The 18,033-nt window shown below is 41.8% G+C and overlaps 1 protein-coding gene across 4 annotated transcripts in view; it reads right to left on the bottom strand.

Annotated features, from left to right (window-relative positions):
* The window catches only part of tmem117 (transmembrane protein 117), a 68,819-nt gene that overhangs the window by 11,778 nt on the left and 39,008 nt on the right, over positions 1-18,033 (bottom strand). For all 4 annotated transcript variants that reach the window (XM_049573273.1, XM_049573271.1, XM_049573272.1 and 1 more), the window contains 2 exons: positions 7,424-7,523; positions 1,867-1,964 (listed from right to left, as the gene is read on the bottom strand). In XM_049573273.1, coding sequence (XP_049429230.1) covers positions 1,867-1,964; positions 7,424-7,523 — 198 coding nt within the window. The remainder of the gene's footprint in view (positions 1-1,866; positions 1,965-7,423; positions 7,524-18,033) is intronic.

Genomic DNA, 18,033 nt, shown 5'->3' with positions numbered 1-18,033 from the left:
AGGTAGGAAGAGAGGAAAGTAAAGCAAGGCAACAAAGAGGAGATGAAAGGAGGAAAGAGAAACATAAAGGAAGGAAGCAGAGGAGATGGGATGAGGAAAGGGAAGGGAACAAAGGAGGGAAAGACAGAAAAGGAGAAAGGAAAAGGACGGCGTGGAGGGAGGGGATATAAATCAATGAATGACGCACGTTAAAAAAGTACAAGACCTTGAAAAAGCGTTTAAACACCGTTTCAAACTGGATAATGTGCACATTTAATATTGTATATCTTGGAAGACAAACTGCTCCTCTTCCTCACCCACGTCAAACGCAAGAAAAGATAAATCAGATAAATTCAGTCTCTCCTTTCATGGACTCAATAATGTATTGAACAACAATTTTACCTAGATTTGAAAAATGGCAGCAGATACAGCTCCCAGGAAGATGAATGTGCACAGAGCAGGACTGTGTCTGTTTATGGATGCAGAGACAACGCAATTCAAAACCCTACTGCACACATATTTCCATGTATTTACATATTTAACATGAGCCAAAATATTTAATTTACCTGCATGCTGTGATTGCTATGTGTGTTTCTTTTTCCCTGCGATCTTTCACAGTCTCTGAATTTGTTTATGTCACATCACACTGCTGTAATTCTGCATTCACTGTTTACTGGGGAGGAAAAATTCGCAGCCATTTGAAGGGAGGCACAATGACAGAGGCTAGTATTATTCTCCACTGTGCATTATGTCTCAATGTCACCCAGTGATTGCTATGCTGTTGTGTGCATTCTCACACCACACACTGGCTGGCTGCATTGCAGATAGCGAATGCCAGCTCATATCCCATCTCGACTGTTAGGGAGATACATTTTGAGGGGTTTTATTATTCCACAGTGGGAGCCTTCTCCTCAGCTGTGGCCGATTTCTCGCACCGCCCTTTACAATTTGCCACGATCCTTCAACGCGTATTGACAAAGATATACCCCGGCAACGCATTTATCAATCATATTTCAGGCTCTGAATTTCAAACAAAGCTCGTCAAACCCGGCATTGATTGTGACAGCGCGAGTCGGGGGGCATCCGTCAATAGAACGAAGGGCTGCAGAAAAAGTCCCAGAACAATTCGGCTGCTTGCATTCTAATCGCAGGTGAATTGATTCTGCGAACGGAAATGTTAAACACCGCAGCCAAACTGTCTTTTGATGTTTAAGATGTCCATGTCCCGACCTCCCTGTGTACGTATCAAACAGATGTCAAACAGATTCGAGCGTATCCTGTTGTTCGCATGTCCTTCGCTTCTCACTGTGACCCTAAAATGAACCACCGGAGAGGCGTTCGCATGTCGTGTTTGACTGACAGCGCTGAGACACTTTGGTGAATGAACACCGCGGGGACCGTGCACTGGTGGTGGAAGACATTTAAACAGCGAATGCTTCTGCTCGGCCGTCTAGTAATGGGCATATCAGACATGGTTTGCAGCATTTGTTTAGCAGTTATTTAAGGGTCACAGCTTGTGGTGCGAGGAGTAAGAGGCAGGACTATGGTTCGCCCCGTGACCTTGCTGTGTCCATTGATTTTCACCCTGTTCTTCTAATTAAAGGTGCTGACACTGAGTGAGGGAAGATTAACACGGCTATTGACTGCGTGTAACCCTGCAACGGGCTGGAGAGACCACCTAACACACACACACACGCACACACACACACACACACACACACACACACACACACACACACACACACACACACACACACATCTCAAGCCTTGCAGGAATATATAATGCATTTAGTAAGCTAGTAGGTAGAGATAAACTGATAGGAAATCTTATCAAGTGCTTGCAGACAAAGATACACATGGTCTCACAGACAGTTTATCTCAACATACCAGAAGAGGACGATCCTGTTGTTGCCTTGTTTCCAGAACCTCCTGGCTGCTTTGCCCCAGTCTGGGTAGTGCTGATCCTGGAGCATCATATCTGTCACCTGCAGAAAGGAGAGCGCATAGAAAATGATGTAATTTTCGATGAAGCTATAGGGTGAAGAGCAGGTTCAGTTTAGCTTCACATACTATGAAGACAGATAAAAAGTTAAGCTAAGCTACATGTAGCCGTCTCCTGGATGTAGCTTCACATTTTATGGACAGACATGAGAGTGGTATCAATCTTCTCGTTCTCAGCAAGAATGCAAAAAAGTATATTCACCTTAATTCGCTTGTAGGGAAATCTTGAAGCTAGAGCATACAATCTTATTTGTAATTATGGCGCGCTTACAAATTTAAGGCAACAACAACAACAAGTCTCCACTTCCTCCCACTATACAAAAAGGAAGCCAAAATATCCCGCTTACGGCTGCAGCCATCTTGCGCTTGTGACGTCATTTGGAGCTATAGTTTGCGTAGCAGTAATCTCACGGTGTCAGATTCCCGCCCATACATCCCTCCATCCGATTGTAAGCTGTCAATCATGATGTCAAACCCCCTTTTTATAGCTGTAGAGGCTAAGCTAGAGATGCTGCACCTGGGATGACTTAATTGACGCACTGATTGAGTCTGAGTCAAATTTGCCAGTTGAACACTCCGTCCATTCAACTCTCGCAGCAACAAGCTGCATCAGCGGTCCAAAACCGTATTTCCTTCTGGGAGGAACATCTGACCAGACAAAGAAAGGTTCCTACCATTTATAGTAATGACCGCTAATTACCCTGTGAGACCTGACACCCAATACTACTTATACATCATACACAAAAAATAATTCATGCGTATTCTGCTCCTACAATAGCATTCATCAGTGATAATCAAACTTACGTCAGCGTGATAACAACTACCTAAAATGATAGAAAACATCTTAGGAGGGGGCGGAGTTTATGACTTATACTGCAGCCAGCCACCAGGGGGCGATCGTGACATTTTGGCTTCCCTTTTGAGGTGCTGTCATGTTGTCCATCTTTATACACAGTTTATATTTTGAGGCCAAGATTTGGGTGAAGCAGTTTCCTGTGATTACACTTCAATGCCTCATGCACAACACATGGTTTTTGAAGTTTGGTGTGGAAGAACTAGACTGGCCTGCACAGATTCCTGACCTCACGCTATTCAGAGCCAATGGGATAAACTGGAACGCCAACTGTGAGCCGGACATTTTTGCCAAACATCAACGCCTAGCCTCACTACTGCCAGAGCAAATCCCTGCATTAAGGTCCCAAAATCATGTGAGAAAAGTCTGTTTAAGTGGCGTATAAGTGCTAATGGTTTTAGAATTACATGTTCGGGTGTGATGTGAGTGTCCACATACCTTTGATCATGTACTACATATAAAAAAATCATGTTAAAACAGTGCCAGTGTTCACCTACTGGAATTCATTAAGCCACCTTCTGGTCCCCAGTTTTAATTATACAGTTTTAATTATACATATGCCAAACAATAAATTATTCTAAATAACGCAGGTTATACATACACATGAGACTAAATGTGGCTATTTACATTCAAACACTGAATAATTGATATTGAACAACACTTCATCTGTGATTAAACACTAATGAGCCTGTGATTACCTTCAATAATATTGACTTGTTTAATTGTTAATGTGTGTGGCTGCATCTGTCTTTCTGCCTATATGTATCGCTTGACGATAATCTTTTCACATTGCCAGTTTTACTGCTATAACTTATAATAAGTAGTGGATTTTCTCACGTGGATGCAGAGCTGCACCAGAGAGGATTTTATACACGAGTATAAAAATTTCCCCTATATTCTTTGAGTGGAGCCACTGCAGGGGCAAGGTCAGTTCATCAATAAAGCGCCTCACTGCAGATACTGTAGCTCGTGCTGAAAAATGGATCTGAATCAGGCAACGTCTGACATGTTCCTGCCGTTGCAGCATTGCAAAAACAGACACTTCCTGTTCGCTCATCTGGTGAAGACACAGTGTAAATCTGCAAGGCGGAGGAGACACAGAGGTCATCTTCAAAGTGCCTTGTTGAATTAATCGAATGTAAAAAAAAAAAACCTTGTGAGTAATTTCTGGAATCAGCACTTTGCCTTGGCACAACTTTCTCTCTGACACACACGCACACACACCTCTGTCTCACTGATTCACCTTCTCACTCGCTGATTCCCCCGTCTCCCTTCTGACCAGACTTCTACATTTCCCTTTCCCCTTCACCTCTGTTTCTTACTCCTTACCTCCCTCCTCTCTCCCCACCTCCCCCTCTCCTGTCTCTCCTTCCTCCCGCTCTCTTTCTCTGCAGTATGTACTGTAGAATACTAATGTGACCGGTGAGGGAGCTTGTCAAGTTGTCTCAGCCCCTCTCCTCCCACCACAGGTAGTCCACTCCCGCTGGAGCTCTCCTCCTCTCTTTATGTTGACAAATGAACAGAGGTAGGTTTCTCCTCCAACATACTCTGTCCCTCCCTGTGCATTCATTGTTTCCTCTGACCCTTCTAAGATCAAACTGCGTGTTACTCCAAGGATTTGGAAGCAGATTGAACTGGATCGACACAGAGGGCTTTAAGTGTGTGCCTTACAACGGCTGAGAGGATACACCTGACCTAGAAATTAGATGAGTGTGTGAGGAGCAGCTACACCGTGCATCTGCTATATGATTTTAATATACTTACTAGATTAATTGTGATCTTACAACATGGCTAAACATAATCATGCTTGTATCCCTGCCAGGCCGTAATGCTTATTACACACAAGACATGATGGATGAATAAATGCTATTCCTGCTTGTTTGCCACCAGTGGAGCAAATAATTTGAAGTTTGGCCTGAGCAGATGATGCCAGATGACTGTCATTGCTGCTAATTAGCTAATTCAAAAGGGTGTATCCATTATACTTTGGCCCTAAAAGGGAATCTCCAGTTTATCCTCTCAGACTTGGCTCTGCATTGTCAGACTTGGCTTTAATTTAATCAGCATAACGCCGTGATTCTGTCATGTGGGATGGATGGTGGTGAAGGGAAGATTTTTACGTTTATGACATATGTGGGTCATCTCATCGGACAACTCGGGATGGTTGTGTGGCTGCAGAGTTGGTCGTGTGAGGGTTAAATTCCGTGCGTAGACAATACATCATCATTTCCATTAAACTTCAGTTTCATTACTTTGAATAACAGGTTTCTAGTGATGTGAGGCATCCATGTTTGTTTGCTTCTTCGGGCACTTCTATATTATTAAAGCTGCAGGTGGTAACTTTTATATTAAAAAGTTTTTGTCATATTTGATAAAACTGTCACTATATTCTGACAGCACTGCATGAGACTGATAATCTGTGAAAGAAATCCTGTTCCGCTGCCCCCTCCTAGTGCTCCTATAGCATTTGCAAGAATCATGAACGATAACAACCTAACAGAGCCGAAGAGTCTCTAACACAGCTGTAAGTCATGTCACTCACTTTGCAAACTGCGGTCAAACTGTCAAACTTGGCAGCGCTGATCAAATATGAATAAGGACTCTGTTACTGCATTGTCTGTTTCTCGCCTAAAATGTTTTCTGAAACACTATTTTAGTGAAGTGTTTAGCTAGAAAATGAGAGAAGTCTGTGAACCTGGCCACTTTGTTGAAATCAGTCGAGCCAAAACAAAGCACTGACCTCCGGCTAAAGCAAAATTCCTCATTTTACAGCTAAACAGTAATTAAAACATGTTTATGAAAATATTTGAGGCGAGAAATAGGCAATGCAGTGGCAGAATTTTGATTCATATTTGATCAGCGCTGCCGAGTTTGACGGTTTGACTGCAGCTCACAGGCAGTGACTGACACGATTCGTGGCGTATTAGAGACTCTAGGTTCTGATTAGTTCTTTTCATCCAGACGGGGGGAATTCTTACAAATGCCATTAGAAGCAATAGATGGTAGGTGGTAAGGGAATATGATTTTTTTCCACAAATTATCTACCTCAGGTTCTACTGTCAAGATATAATGACAGTTTCAGCAAATGCAAGAAAAAGTTTTTTGTTTTTTTTTTTTAATAAAAGGTTGTGTCAACTGTAGCTTTAAATGCACCTGATGGAATAAATTGGAGCTTTTAGAAAATTTTTCAGTTTTCATTGTTATGTTTTAGATGTTTCCTTGAACGCTATTTACAAGTCAAGTGGTAAAAATGGTAAATCCAGTATTTAATGCTCAAATAATAATGTACATGCACACTCTGCGTCTTGAGCTGAATGCTAAAGACATAAACATGAACCTATAATTAGCATGCTAAAGTGCTAAGATTGGCAGTTCAACATGCTTTAAGTTAGCCAGTAGCTACTGTAACTATATATGTTACTGGATGTGAACATGCTGACGTTTTGTGCAACACTTTTGGAATGTTCGTACGCAAGTATCTGGCGAGTGAACATGCTAACATTTAGCAAGGGCTGCTGTGTTTTTGAACATCAATATTTAATTGAACTGACGGAAATTTGCCAGGACTGATATCAAAAACTGTCAGCTACTGAAAGAAAACTTAAGAATTTGGCTTTCTATTAAATAACACACAAGTGTGTAATAAAGTATAAAACTGTTTATTTTAATGTCCGAACATTGTTGTGCAAAAACTAAAGTACAAATAATGCAACATTTTTTCAACGTTTTGTAACCCTATGGGTTAGAGGTCACTGTTTTAGTCTAATACTGTTCATTTCAATGCCCGAACATGGCTGTGCAAAAACTTAACTGTGATTTGTTCATTTTATAACTCTATATGAATTTTCCTTGCTTCATACTCCAAGCTAGGAATGTCCTGGAGACGAGATGATAATAAAGTCCCAATGTCCTCAAACATATACTTCCTAATTAACAGTGTCTTAGCTTGTTACTGTTGCTAAAATTAGTCAGGTTTTGTCTTAACCCCACTGTTTTTATGCAATATCAAACTACAAACATTATAAAACACAAATAAACAAGTTTCAACCATAAAATGTGATTGGGTTTTGAACCGTGTCCACTTTTGTGTCGGGATCAGCTGCAGACTGACTTGGCAGAGATGGCTGCCATCTTGTTTTAACATGTATTGGTGTATTGTGCTCTTACTACCACTAAGACAAAAAAAACTGTCCATAAACAAGGACAACAGGTCCAAGTTAAGCAGAATGAATTACATGGTGCTGCAAAGTCAAAATCTGATGGCTTCATATGAGGACGCCGGGTGTATATGAGGATATTGTGGTACAAAAATGGTTATTATACTGTGTGTATTTGCTGATCTATGGTACTGAAAAAAATCAACAGGAAGGAGAATCTTAGCTGCACGTTTGCATCTCCTTTCCAGCTCGACTGCCTGTCCGAATTCTTTACACTAACTTCCTTTTTCATTCCTTCAAGGGCCATTGTCACTGATAATAATAACAGTAATTGTCATACCATGATACTGTGTCGTTTTTTAAGGCGGATATCACACTGCAAAAATCTCATTCTGCTGCAATCCTATTCAGGACATAAGAGTTGGAATCTCACCATCCAAGCAGTGACAAAGTCTCCCATCCACGTTCCCACCGCAGCAATCTTCATAAAGCTCTCATTCCTGATGCCCATGTACTCTGTCACCATGTGAGGCCTGCGAGGAGAAAAAGACCACGAGTGAAAAGGACATAAAAAATGTAGTATATGTTATGAGGGTAGTAAAAGGAGGGAGAAAAGTAAGGCGGCAAGATGACTGACAAAAAGAGCCAACAGAGGGAGAGTCAGAAAATGGTCACTGCCGCTAAGTATCATGATGCTAGCTGTCAGAGTCAATCAATATCAATCTGACCCTGTGAAAACAATGAGCGATGGCTTCACCTTCCATAAAGCCCTGAGGAGTGTAAACAATTTACATCAGTGCAACAGAATTTATGCAGCATCACCGCTTTCATCTGGTCCTGCAGTGTTTGGCCACTTTATTCATTTGTTTGGCAAATTTGTCTCGTGTCGGGTTGATTTCACATCAACACTGCCATCCCAAAGAGATCCCTCCTGCTAATGCGCTAGATGTGAGTGCGCTCAGTTAACATCAACTGTGGCGGCACCGAAGCAAAACATAGAGTGGGTCAAGGCACGCCATTAGAGAAACAATCTCACGTGCAATAGTATCTGATAAGAAATGACATGCTTTCTTTGGAGTCCTAGTTACGCCGTCGTCTCTGTACAGTAAGTGAAGATGAGAAGCTTTTGTTCAGCCCCGCAAACCCACCCACCCAACACACTCACACACACACACACACACCACATCACTCTGTTTTCTCCAGGTAATAACACAGGGAGGGAGGAAAAGTGGGTCAGTCGCCTCCTATATGGGACCTGTGCCGGGGAGAGAGGAGGAGAACAGAGGGGAGCGAGGAGGCCTGTTTGATCTCCTGGCAGGCAGTGTCTTAGAGGCTGAGTAGAGCAGGTGGGCACCCATCACCTCCCCCTCAAGCCCCATCTCACCCCCCACAGGTCACACTCATGAATATAATAGATGGCGATGGATAGGGCTCTGGCAGTGCTTTCAAGGGGTCGTGTTTGAAGTCAATGGCTCCATTCGTCTTTGTTTTCCCCCGGTCATTTTCTGGCCGCCAGCAAACACCAATAAAAATGTTTTCTGTTGCACAGAGGGCTCGGGAAAAACTCACCTACAACCTCGCTGGTGTGTAGTTCATTTCCTCCATATGTGTTTCCCCTTGATGGTTAATTCTCATTTCATCTTGAAGCTGATTGCATTAAGGGGTCTACATGGTGTGCGGTTAACTTTGTAAATGAGTCGTTGTCGGATAAGTCTAAACAATCTCTTGAAAAGCAATGGAGTGTAATCCTTTTAAGCTATTAGCTGATGTAGCAGCTTTAATAGGTTTTCATTTTTAATTAATGCTAATTGCGCGTGCCTTTTCACATTATGCATGAGTCCAGATCTGAAAAGCATAATAAATGCTCACAGGCAACACAGAACAATGATGAGTAATTGTGGCGAGCCGGCGACCGAAAACGCCAACTACCTGTTTACTGCAATTGTGTGAGAAATACTCTTCCCTGGAAGGAAACATTATAAATCATACGTCGTCAATGCAGCATGCATTTAGCAGATTTGACAGGATTTTATTGACGAAAACGTGCGGTACCGCAGGTGACGTATAGCCTCGCTCGAGCCCGCAAATAAAACGGCCTTGATTGGAATGGCGATTTATATCTGCATTAAGTCAGTTAGACATTCAGTGGCCTGGCACTGCTCCAGTTACCAAGGAGATCCCATTGGGAGTCATTTACCCGCAGCGAAATTCTGATCGATACTTCTGGAAATGCTGTCTGGCACCACATATGAGGCTTTAAATCTAAAAAAACTTTGCCGCCGCCAACCCCTGCCCTTCTCACATATTTAATTGAGCAAATGTTACCCCTGTGCTGAAAGAGAGGGTTTTTATTTTTTTATTTTTTTTCCGCAGAGCACCTATGATGAGTTTGGGGACTCTTCGCACTGCATGATCAGAGGCAGAACTCTCTGACTTATTCATGCTGACTGAAAATTTAATGGCCTTTAGAGCCGGATGACCTAATGAGAGAATTCAGTGTAGTGGAACATCAGTACAGTAGCACCATGAATAATCAGCCCCAAAATGGCTCCCGTGGCTTAATCGCAGAGCCAGTGGCAGTGTCAGTGCCAGCGCGGCCGGCTCAGCCAGCTCTGACCCTCTGTGGAATGTTATCAGGTTTCCCACACTTGTTCAGACAAAATATTCAAGGACATTTCAATGCCTTTCAAAGTCTTGTTCCATCGCATGCAAGAAATTACAATTTTGCGCTACAGAGGACACAGAGTTATAGAGTTAGGAGTTTGGACGTCACCCCTTTGTGACATTAACCAGTGAAAAAAGGCCTTTTGAACTGTTGCATTAAAGTGGTCGTCTGCCAGCCCAGGCGCCAGAAGAAAACGTTGGCAATGTATGTTTCTGCAAACCACGAATTCATAACATTTGCAGGTTTTATGACGTGTAAGCTGACTTTGGCTTTTAGAGATGGAGGGGCTGGTGAATGGCCTGTCACCTGGGTGAGACACCTGCCAAACTGCAGACCACTGTTCAAGACCAACAAACAACAAAACCGGTTGTGTCCCCCAGTGTTTGTGGCATCAGACCTAGGAGTTTTTCCACTGACACACAACAGCGTTTCCTAATGGCATTTTTCTCCAAAGCACTGCGGCGTATCCCAGCAGTGTTTGGGCCACACAACCTGGGAGTTTTTCACCAACACATTGCGGTGTATCCCAGCAGTGTTTGAGCCACAGAACCTGGGAGTTTTTCCCCAAAACATTGCAGCATATCCCAGAGGCGTTTGAGCCACACAACCTGGGAGTTTTTCAAAGACACATTGCGTTGTATCCCAGCAGTGTTTGAGCCACAGAACCTGGGAGTTTTTCCCCAAAACATTGCGGCATATCCCAGAGGCGTTTGAGCCACAGAGCCTGGGAGTTTTCACAAACACATTGCGGCGTGTCCCGGCAGTGTTTAAGCCCTGGAACCTGGTTGCTTTTCACAGACACATCGTTGCATTTCCCAGCAGTGTTTGAGCCACAGAGCATGAGAGTTTGTCACCAAAACATTGCGGCATATCCCAGAGGCGTTTGAGCCACACAACCTGGGAGTTTTTCAAAGACACATTGCAGCATATCCCAGTGGTGTTTGAGCAATAGAACTTGAGAGTCTTTCACAAACACATTGCGGCACTTCCAAGAGGTGTTTGAGCCACAGAACCAAGCAGTTTTTTACAGACACATCATAGCCTTTTTCCAGCAGTGTTCGAGACACTCAACCTGGGAGTTTTTAAGACACATCGCGGCATTTCCCAGAGGTGTTTGAGCCACAGAGCCTGGGAGTTTTTCACAGACACATCACAGCATTTCCAGCAGCGTTTGAGCCACAGAACCTGGGTGTTTTCACAAACACATTGCAGCGTATCCCTGCGGTGTTTGAGCCCTGGAACCTGGTTGCTTTCCACAGTCACATCGCTGCACTTCCCTGCGGTGTTTGAGCCACAGAGCATGAGAGTTTTCCACCAACACATTGTGGCATTTCCCAGCGACATTTGACCAACCTAACCTGGGGGTTTTAACCCACAACATGATCTTTTGGCAACCATACCCGAGTAGTTTTTGTGCCTAAGCTAACCACCTGATATGCATTAAGTTTCAACATATCTGCAATGAGATAACATACAAATGTAACATATCCGTGAATTGCAGTAATGTTCAGGGCAAACATTTTTTTTACAACAATTAGGCTGCATTTGCAGAATCATTTCATTTTTATTTGGCTTTAATTGTCTTTAGAGCTCAGAAGTCATTGTGATGTTTTTTTAGATCCTTTGGTACCATAATATTTATTGCATTGTATTTTATTTTGATGAAGCTCAAGTTCTGACAGTTCTCTTCTTTTCTTTGTTCAGCTATCACTGCTCAGATCATAACTCTTCCATCTATATTCACTCCAGTCAAAATGATGTTTTTATCATCATACAGTGGATCACCTACTGTGCACAAGATTGTTTTTTTATAATTATATTTAGGTTGAATATCTTTTTATATCAGGTTGTGATAGACTGGGAAGTAATTCGATACCACTGAACTGGAGCACACAGTTACAGTCAGAGCTTTGCAATAAGGTGAGGCAACAAATGATTATTTTCAGTAATTCAACCATACAAAAAAGTCATAATTTTCCATTAATTGATTTATCAATTGAGTAATTGTTCAAGCTTTAATTCAATTTACAATGATATAAGCATAGAAAAGCTTCAAATTCTCATATTTGACAAGCCGAAACCAGCAAACGTTTAACATTTTTACTTTAAAAGAAGCTTATATGGTTATTATCAAAATGGTTTGTGCTTAATTTTCTGTTTATAAATATATATTCTATTACATAAAAATGCCGCAGATTACTCTTTTTATGTGTAAGTGCTGTGGGTGCATGAAACCATGCAGCTAAGCCATGAAAGAGGCTCTCAGTAATGGAGCAGCCCTGTAAAGAAGTTTTATAAGCATAAACCTATAAAAGCATTTCCCCAGTTAAACAGTTTTGATTTTCCCATTTCATCAACAGCCCACACTGCAGCACAGAGCCAAAACTCTTCTGCAGTGTTTGCTATAAACCAAGCTCTTTCTACTACTTCATATATTCATCAATTTAAAGAAAAAAGTTTATGGTTTAATTTGATTTCTTCTTCTTCTTCTTTTTTTTTTAATCAAAGTCCCGACTCGAAGATTTCAAAAGCCCCTGGGAGCTCTGATAATTAAGCTTATAAAACAGCTGCTGAGAGGGCTTTCACTGCTCTGACTCATCAATACTCCGATTTCCATTATTTTTTTTTCACTGTCCATTTGGACGTATATGACTTCATGCCGGGGTTTCATAAACTTGTTTTCTCTGCCAGACAGCCAGTGATTTAGTGACCGCGGTAACTGGGTGACCTCTCCTGCCCTGTAAAGGCTGGACTCATTCAGAACATTAAATTGCGACCTTGGCTGGCTCCACATTGAAATGCACTGCCCGTCCCCTCCCTGTGCACAACGGTATCTAATGTCATATTTACAGTATACAACGCTGAGCAGCGGTAGTTACCAGGGAGCATAAAGCTGTCAATACACACTCTTTTCACTATCACTACAGCATCTCCCAAGGCAACTTAAAACTTCAATCTCAATTCATCACTCAGCTCCGCATCAGCCCATGTATTATATTAAACTGGCTGGAGATTGAGTCTTTTAGTCCTTATCATTCCCCTGGCTCAGGAGCAGGAGTGAATACCATCAGGCGATATCACGGACAGCCTTGTATCAGGCCCGCCACTCCCCCTATCATCTGTGGATTAGGACACAAGAGTCTGAAACAAGGTTAGTATAATATGTCATTTTAGTATGAAATATTTTCTGACCTGACACCCCTATCAGGATAACATCATTAGTCTGTACCTGTTACAAATCACTGTGGAAAAATAACTCTGTTTCATGATGTGACAATGGCTGTGGTTAAGGTCTGGTTCATACGTCAAATAACTTGTTGAGGAAAGACCATAGGTTATAGTAATATTAGGAGGCCTTGGAGGTCATGGTTACAATAATAATCAATTAAGATTAGGGAACAATTGTGGTCATGGTCAAATAAAAAAAAAAAAGAAAAAAAGATTGACGGTAGGAAAGAGAGTCCTCCACCAAGTAAAAGTCAGACATCTTGTCGACCCCTGCATCAATCCCAACTCCCTCCCTCTGCCGACTTTGTTGCTTTACAATACCATCACCTAACTTCCTCCTTTGTTAACAACCGACGAGACACATGATTCCTTTACCTCAGGGTTTTTTTCTCCAAGTATCCTGGTTATGTTAAGTACATGTAAACACCAAATTCTGGTTTTAGAAATTTGAATATTCTAGCTAGTAAATGGACCTGCACTCATATAGGGCCTTTATAGTCTTCTGACCACTTGAAGCATTTTTTTACACGACGAATCCCAATTCACCCATTCACACACTGGTGGCTGAGTGCTATTCAATTTTTAACACACTCACACACCAACGGAACAGCCAACGGGAGCAATTTGGGGTTCAGTATCTTGCTCAAGAACACTTGGATGCGTGGACTGGAGGAGCTGATCTTCCAATTAGTGGACAACCTGCTCTACCTTCTGAGCCACAGCTGCCCTTGTTAGTGAACTCCGATCCATGCCATGTTGCATGTTTTTAATCCAATGTATGTAGTAGTTAGTAAGTAAAGAAAAAACATAATGATGACCTATGTGATAATGCTCAGAGGATTAGAAGGAAGAATCAAAGACAGACCTGCACTGAGGCAGATGATCAGAAATGGGGATAATATTAGAACCATGTGAACTGGGACATGAATATAGGTTTCTCTATGTTTTAGGTCAACGGCGCATGCTGAATATGATCATCTTATCTTACTATATAATGACGAAACCTCTGTGTGTGTGTGTGTGTGTGTGTGTGTGTGTGTGTGTGTGTGTGTGTGTCTTTGTGTCTGTTCCATGTTTTTCTCCTCACTGACTTGGTCAGTCCATGTGAAATTTGGCACAGTGGTAGAGGGTCATGGGAGGATGCAAATGAAGCAATATTACATCAATTGGCCAAAGGGGGGCGCTAAAGCAGCCGATTGAAATTGCAGACTTTGAATGGGCATATCTCATGCCCCGTATGTCGTAGAGACATGAAACTTTGCACAGAGATGCCTCTCCTCATGAGGAACAAATGTGCCTCAAGAACCCATAACTTCCAGTTATACAGATCTTCCGGCATTTTGAATTTTTTGAAAAACACTTCAAATCGATCTCTCCTAGGCAGGGTCCAAAACTAACACTCGCCACTCGCCAATTACGGGTAGATTTTGTCTCTGGCTGGTAAATTTTTAAGACCACTCGCCACTCTGACGAGTTATTTTTTTACCAGCGAAAAATGCATTTTTTTGTTACTGTAGAACGGTGCTGGTATCGGCTGGTTTCCTGGCAGAGTAATGTGTATTTCAGGCAGAGAGGATCTTTGGTCACGTAACGCCAGGGCCACACCGCCCGCGGAAGCGCTGTGAATAGCCTCGAAGCGGCAAGAAGCGAAGTCAGTTTCCTTTTGGCGCCCATGTTAACCGATTGTGTCATCCACACCGGCTGCGGAGCTGCCCTGCAGTGATCGTTTCGGCGTCTGGTCTATTTTCTGCGCGAGCCGCGAGTGAATGTGTCAAGCTGGGCAGTTACCCATGATGGAAAAACAGTCCCAAATGTGACGGAGACAACAGCTGGGAGCAGAACCACTTGTCGATCGGCGTGGAGAAATGCGCGTCTGATGTGAACAGGCTTGCACGAGAATTTCGGTGCACTGCGATCGCTGCCCAAACGTACCTGAACAGCCGAGCACACAGGTAGGCTATGTGTTGTGTCAGAGGAGAAACGAGCCGTTCACATTTCTGTCTTTGTGGCAGGTAACCATCCACAAACCTCACCGCACTTTAGGGACTGTACTTTACTTATGAAGGGACTGTTCTTTACTTGTATGTTAATCAGTTGGTGCAGTTTCACTTAAGTAAAAAAAAATGACTGAACAACTTTCACTTGTATTGGAGTAATATTTGACCAAGAGTATCTTTACTTTCACTCAAGTCATGTCGTTGAATACTTTGTCCACCACTGGTCAGACATTCATGTTTATATAGGGCAGGCCCTGCTGTTGCAGTCTGGTCGAGCTAAAATCTTATGTCTCAACTGTCCAAAGGGGACTGAAGTCAGTGATTGATGTAAAGTTCCTTAATGAAAGATTCTTTTTGCACTGTAGTAAGAATACTACAGAATTTATTAACCCAAATATTACACTTAACTGTTGAAACAGTTATTCATATTTTAGCATACATTATTACTAATATTAGTGCACACTATTAAAATATTGATTGAGAATTGCATACAAGACCCAAATGACATGCTAAATAATACTGATAGCATATTACAACACTTACAAGCAATTTTTATTTGGCTGGCTGGTAAAATATCTGCCTGGCTGGTAAAAAATTTCACTTACCACACTTTCTCACCCACATGCGTGACCAATATCTAAAGTTCCCTCTTGGCAAAAGTTGGAAAACTTACTAAAACTGAGCTTCTATAAGGCAATGAATATTGTGGAGGGCGTGGCTCATCACATAAAGGTGTATAACATCTCAAGGGTTTCACCCATCACCACGCAACTTTGTAGGCATATGACCACACATAATCTGAGGGGACCCCTCCATTATTGACCCTATCAAACAAAATGGGGGCGCTAGAGAGCTAATTTCTTATCTAGGCCTAACCACCATGTTGATTTTTACTAAACTTGGTAGATATGTAGAACAGGACGCCTCAAGGTGACTGGAGAAATTTAACTCTAATTGGCAACTGGGTGGCGCTATAACAACAGAAAAATGCTTCAAAATGGCTAAAATGCGACCGATTGCTGTGGCTCCCCCTGTGGCTCAATGTTTTGGGTTTTTTTTTTTCTAATTTTTGGTATGACTAAGTCATGGCATGGTATGCTGTATAATCATGGAAACTGTCAGTGTGTCATTCTGTCAGTCAGTCATTCTGTCTGTCCCACGTTTTTCTACTCACTGACGTGGTCAATCTATGTGAAACTGCACATAGGCATTGAGGATTGGCATAGGTAGAAAGTGACAAAGCTACCAATGGGTATGGACTAGTGTAAAAGTAGTCATTAAAAGGTACTTTAACTATTTTCATCTTTACACATATTGCGACTATCCTGTGAAAACAGTGCATCTCCAGTATGCTGACTTTTGGAGAAAAGCTGTTGTTTTTGGTCTGTTTTCATGTGACAATGCCATTTTTCAGAAAACCTGGTGTGTTCTAAATTTGTATTTGTTGTTGTTGTTTTAATCTTGAGAAGTAGCAATGTGTTCTTAATCTCTGTTTATCGAAAAACATTCAACAACAGACATAAAAAAAATCAATCATTCCAGACAACCAGTAAGAAAACTAATTGCACCTAAAACTAAAAAATCTCTCACTTTTTGGTTGTTTGCCTTAAAATAACTTCTTCTGCACTGTGTGTGATATTTAGAGATGTCAATTGGTCTTTTATTGAAAAATTTACCACAGTTATTTCAACAACATGCAAAATGTTGAAAGGACATATCAGATATGAATAGTCACGGTGAGGCATGAGGCAGAGATGACTCAGTGTGGCTGTGTGGTATTACACACAATCGTGCGCACATGCACGGGCAATCCATCTGTCCTGCTACAACACCCCTCCCCACCTTCTTTTCACACATACGCACACACTACACTCATCTATAACCCATATATACAGTATCCCCGGCGGACGCACACCGCCGTCAAGGTTATGATGTTTATTGTTTACAATGTGGCTGTTTCTCTTTATGTGACAGTGAGGTATGAGGACGAGCGCGGCTGCAGCCACCGCTGACGCTCCTCCCCTCTGTCCCAGAAAACAACATGATAATGTAATCAGAGAGAAAATGACCGACTTCACCGCTTCGTATAGCCCCACAGTCTGTCAGAGGTAGTCTGAGAGGAGAGGAAGTGACTTTGGAGGGAAAGCTTTACACCAACTAAACACTCCTTAAATACGTAATGAGTCATTTTTCGAGATACCAACGTAATGTGCATGTGTAGGAGTGTGAAAGACAGCTGGAGATATGCTTAGAAAGTAGGTGTGGGTGTGTGAAAGTATGAGAGTGGCAGAGTGAGGAAGGCAAACAAAGATCAATGAATCTAAACTGTGAGACATTTACTGCAATTTACAAACAGCAACAGGTTTTTATATCAAGTCTGAATAGGGAAGCTGTTTGTGACAATGTCTCGCACGGCATTTTGGTGTTGCTCCAAATATTATGACAAGTACGACAGTTAATTTAAACATGGAAATTCCTCCAGATTATTTTATTTACAGCCGCAACTAATGATTCATTTCAATATAGATTCATTTGACAGTTATATTGTTGAGAAATTGATTAAAAACAGTAATTATCTGCTGTTTTTGTGCTACATGTGCCAAAATTGTATTAAAAAAATTTAAATATGTTGACGACACTACATTTTTATAAATCACAATATCCAGTAATAATAAATCTAGTATCTGTTATGTAGCTTCTTTTAAATAAACTGTTATTAAAGTAACCCATTACACAGGAACAGCCGCTGAACTGTGGTCGGAGAAACTTTCCAAACTCCGCTACAGAGAATTGTCGATTATTTTGTCTGGTCACACCTCAAACTCCTCCGCCATGCTAGCACATCCTGAACCAGTCTGTCCGCTGAACACAGAGTCCAAACTGATATTAACTGATAAGTAATGCGTTACTGCCAAACACTGACTATAACTATCTCTGTGTATATCTATATCTAAAACTAACAGGCAGCTTATTAGGTATACATTTCAGCATTAAAGTGTAACTGGTATTTTTTTTTTTTTACCTGGCTTCGATTTTCCTTATTTGTGTCTAAGTTACTAATGAGGACAACAATTTTTGAAAATGGTTTAGTATTGAGTAAGACAGCTGCAGACGGTAGCGGTGAGAAAGGCTGCAATTTATCGTGAAGGGGCA

The sequence above is a fragment of the Epinephelus fuscoguttatus genome, linkage group LG4 (assembly GCF_011397635.1).
Source record: "Epinephelus fuscoguttatus linkage group LG4, E.fuscoguttatus.final_Chr_v1".
Lineage (NCBI taxonomy): Eukaryota > Metazoa > Chordata > Actinopteri > Perciformes > Serranidae > Epinephelus > Epinephelus fuscoguttatus.
Note: the sequence above shows the minus strand (reverse complement) of the source record. Positions and strands in the feature narration are given on the sequence as shown.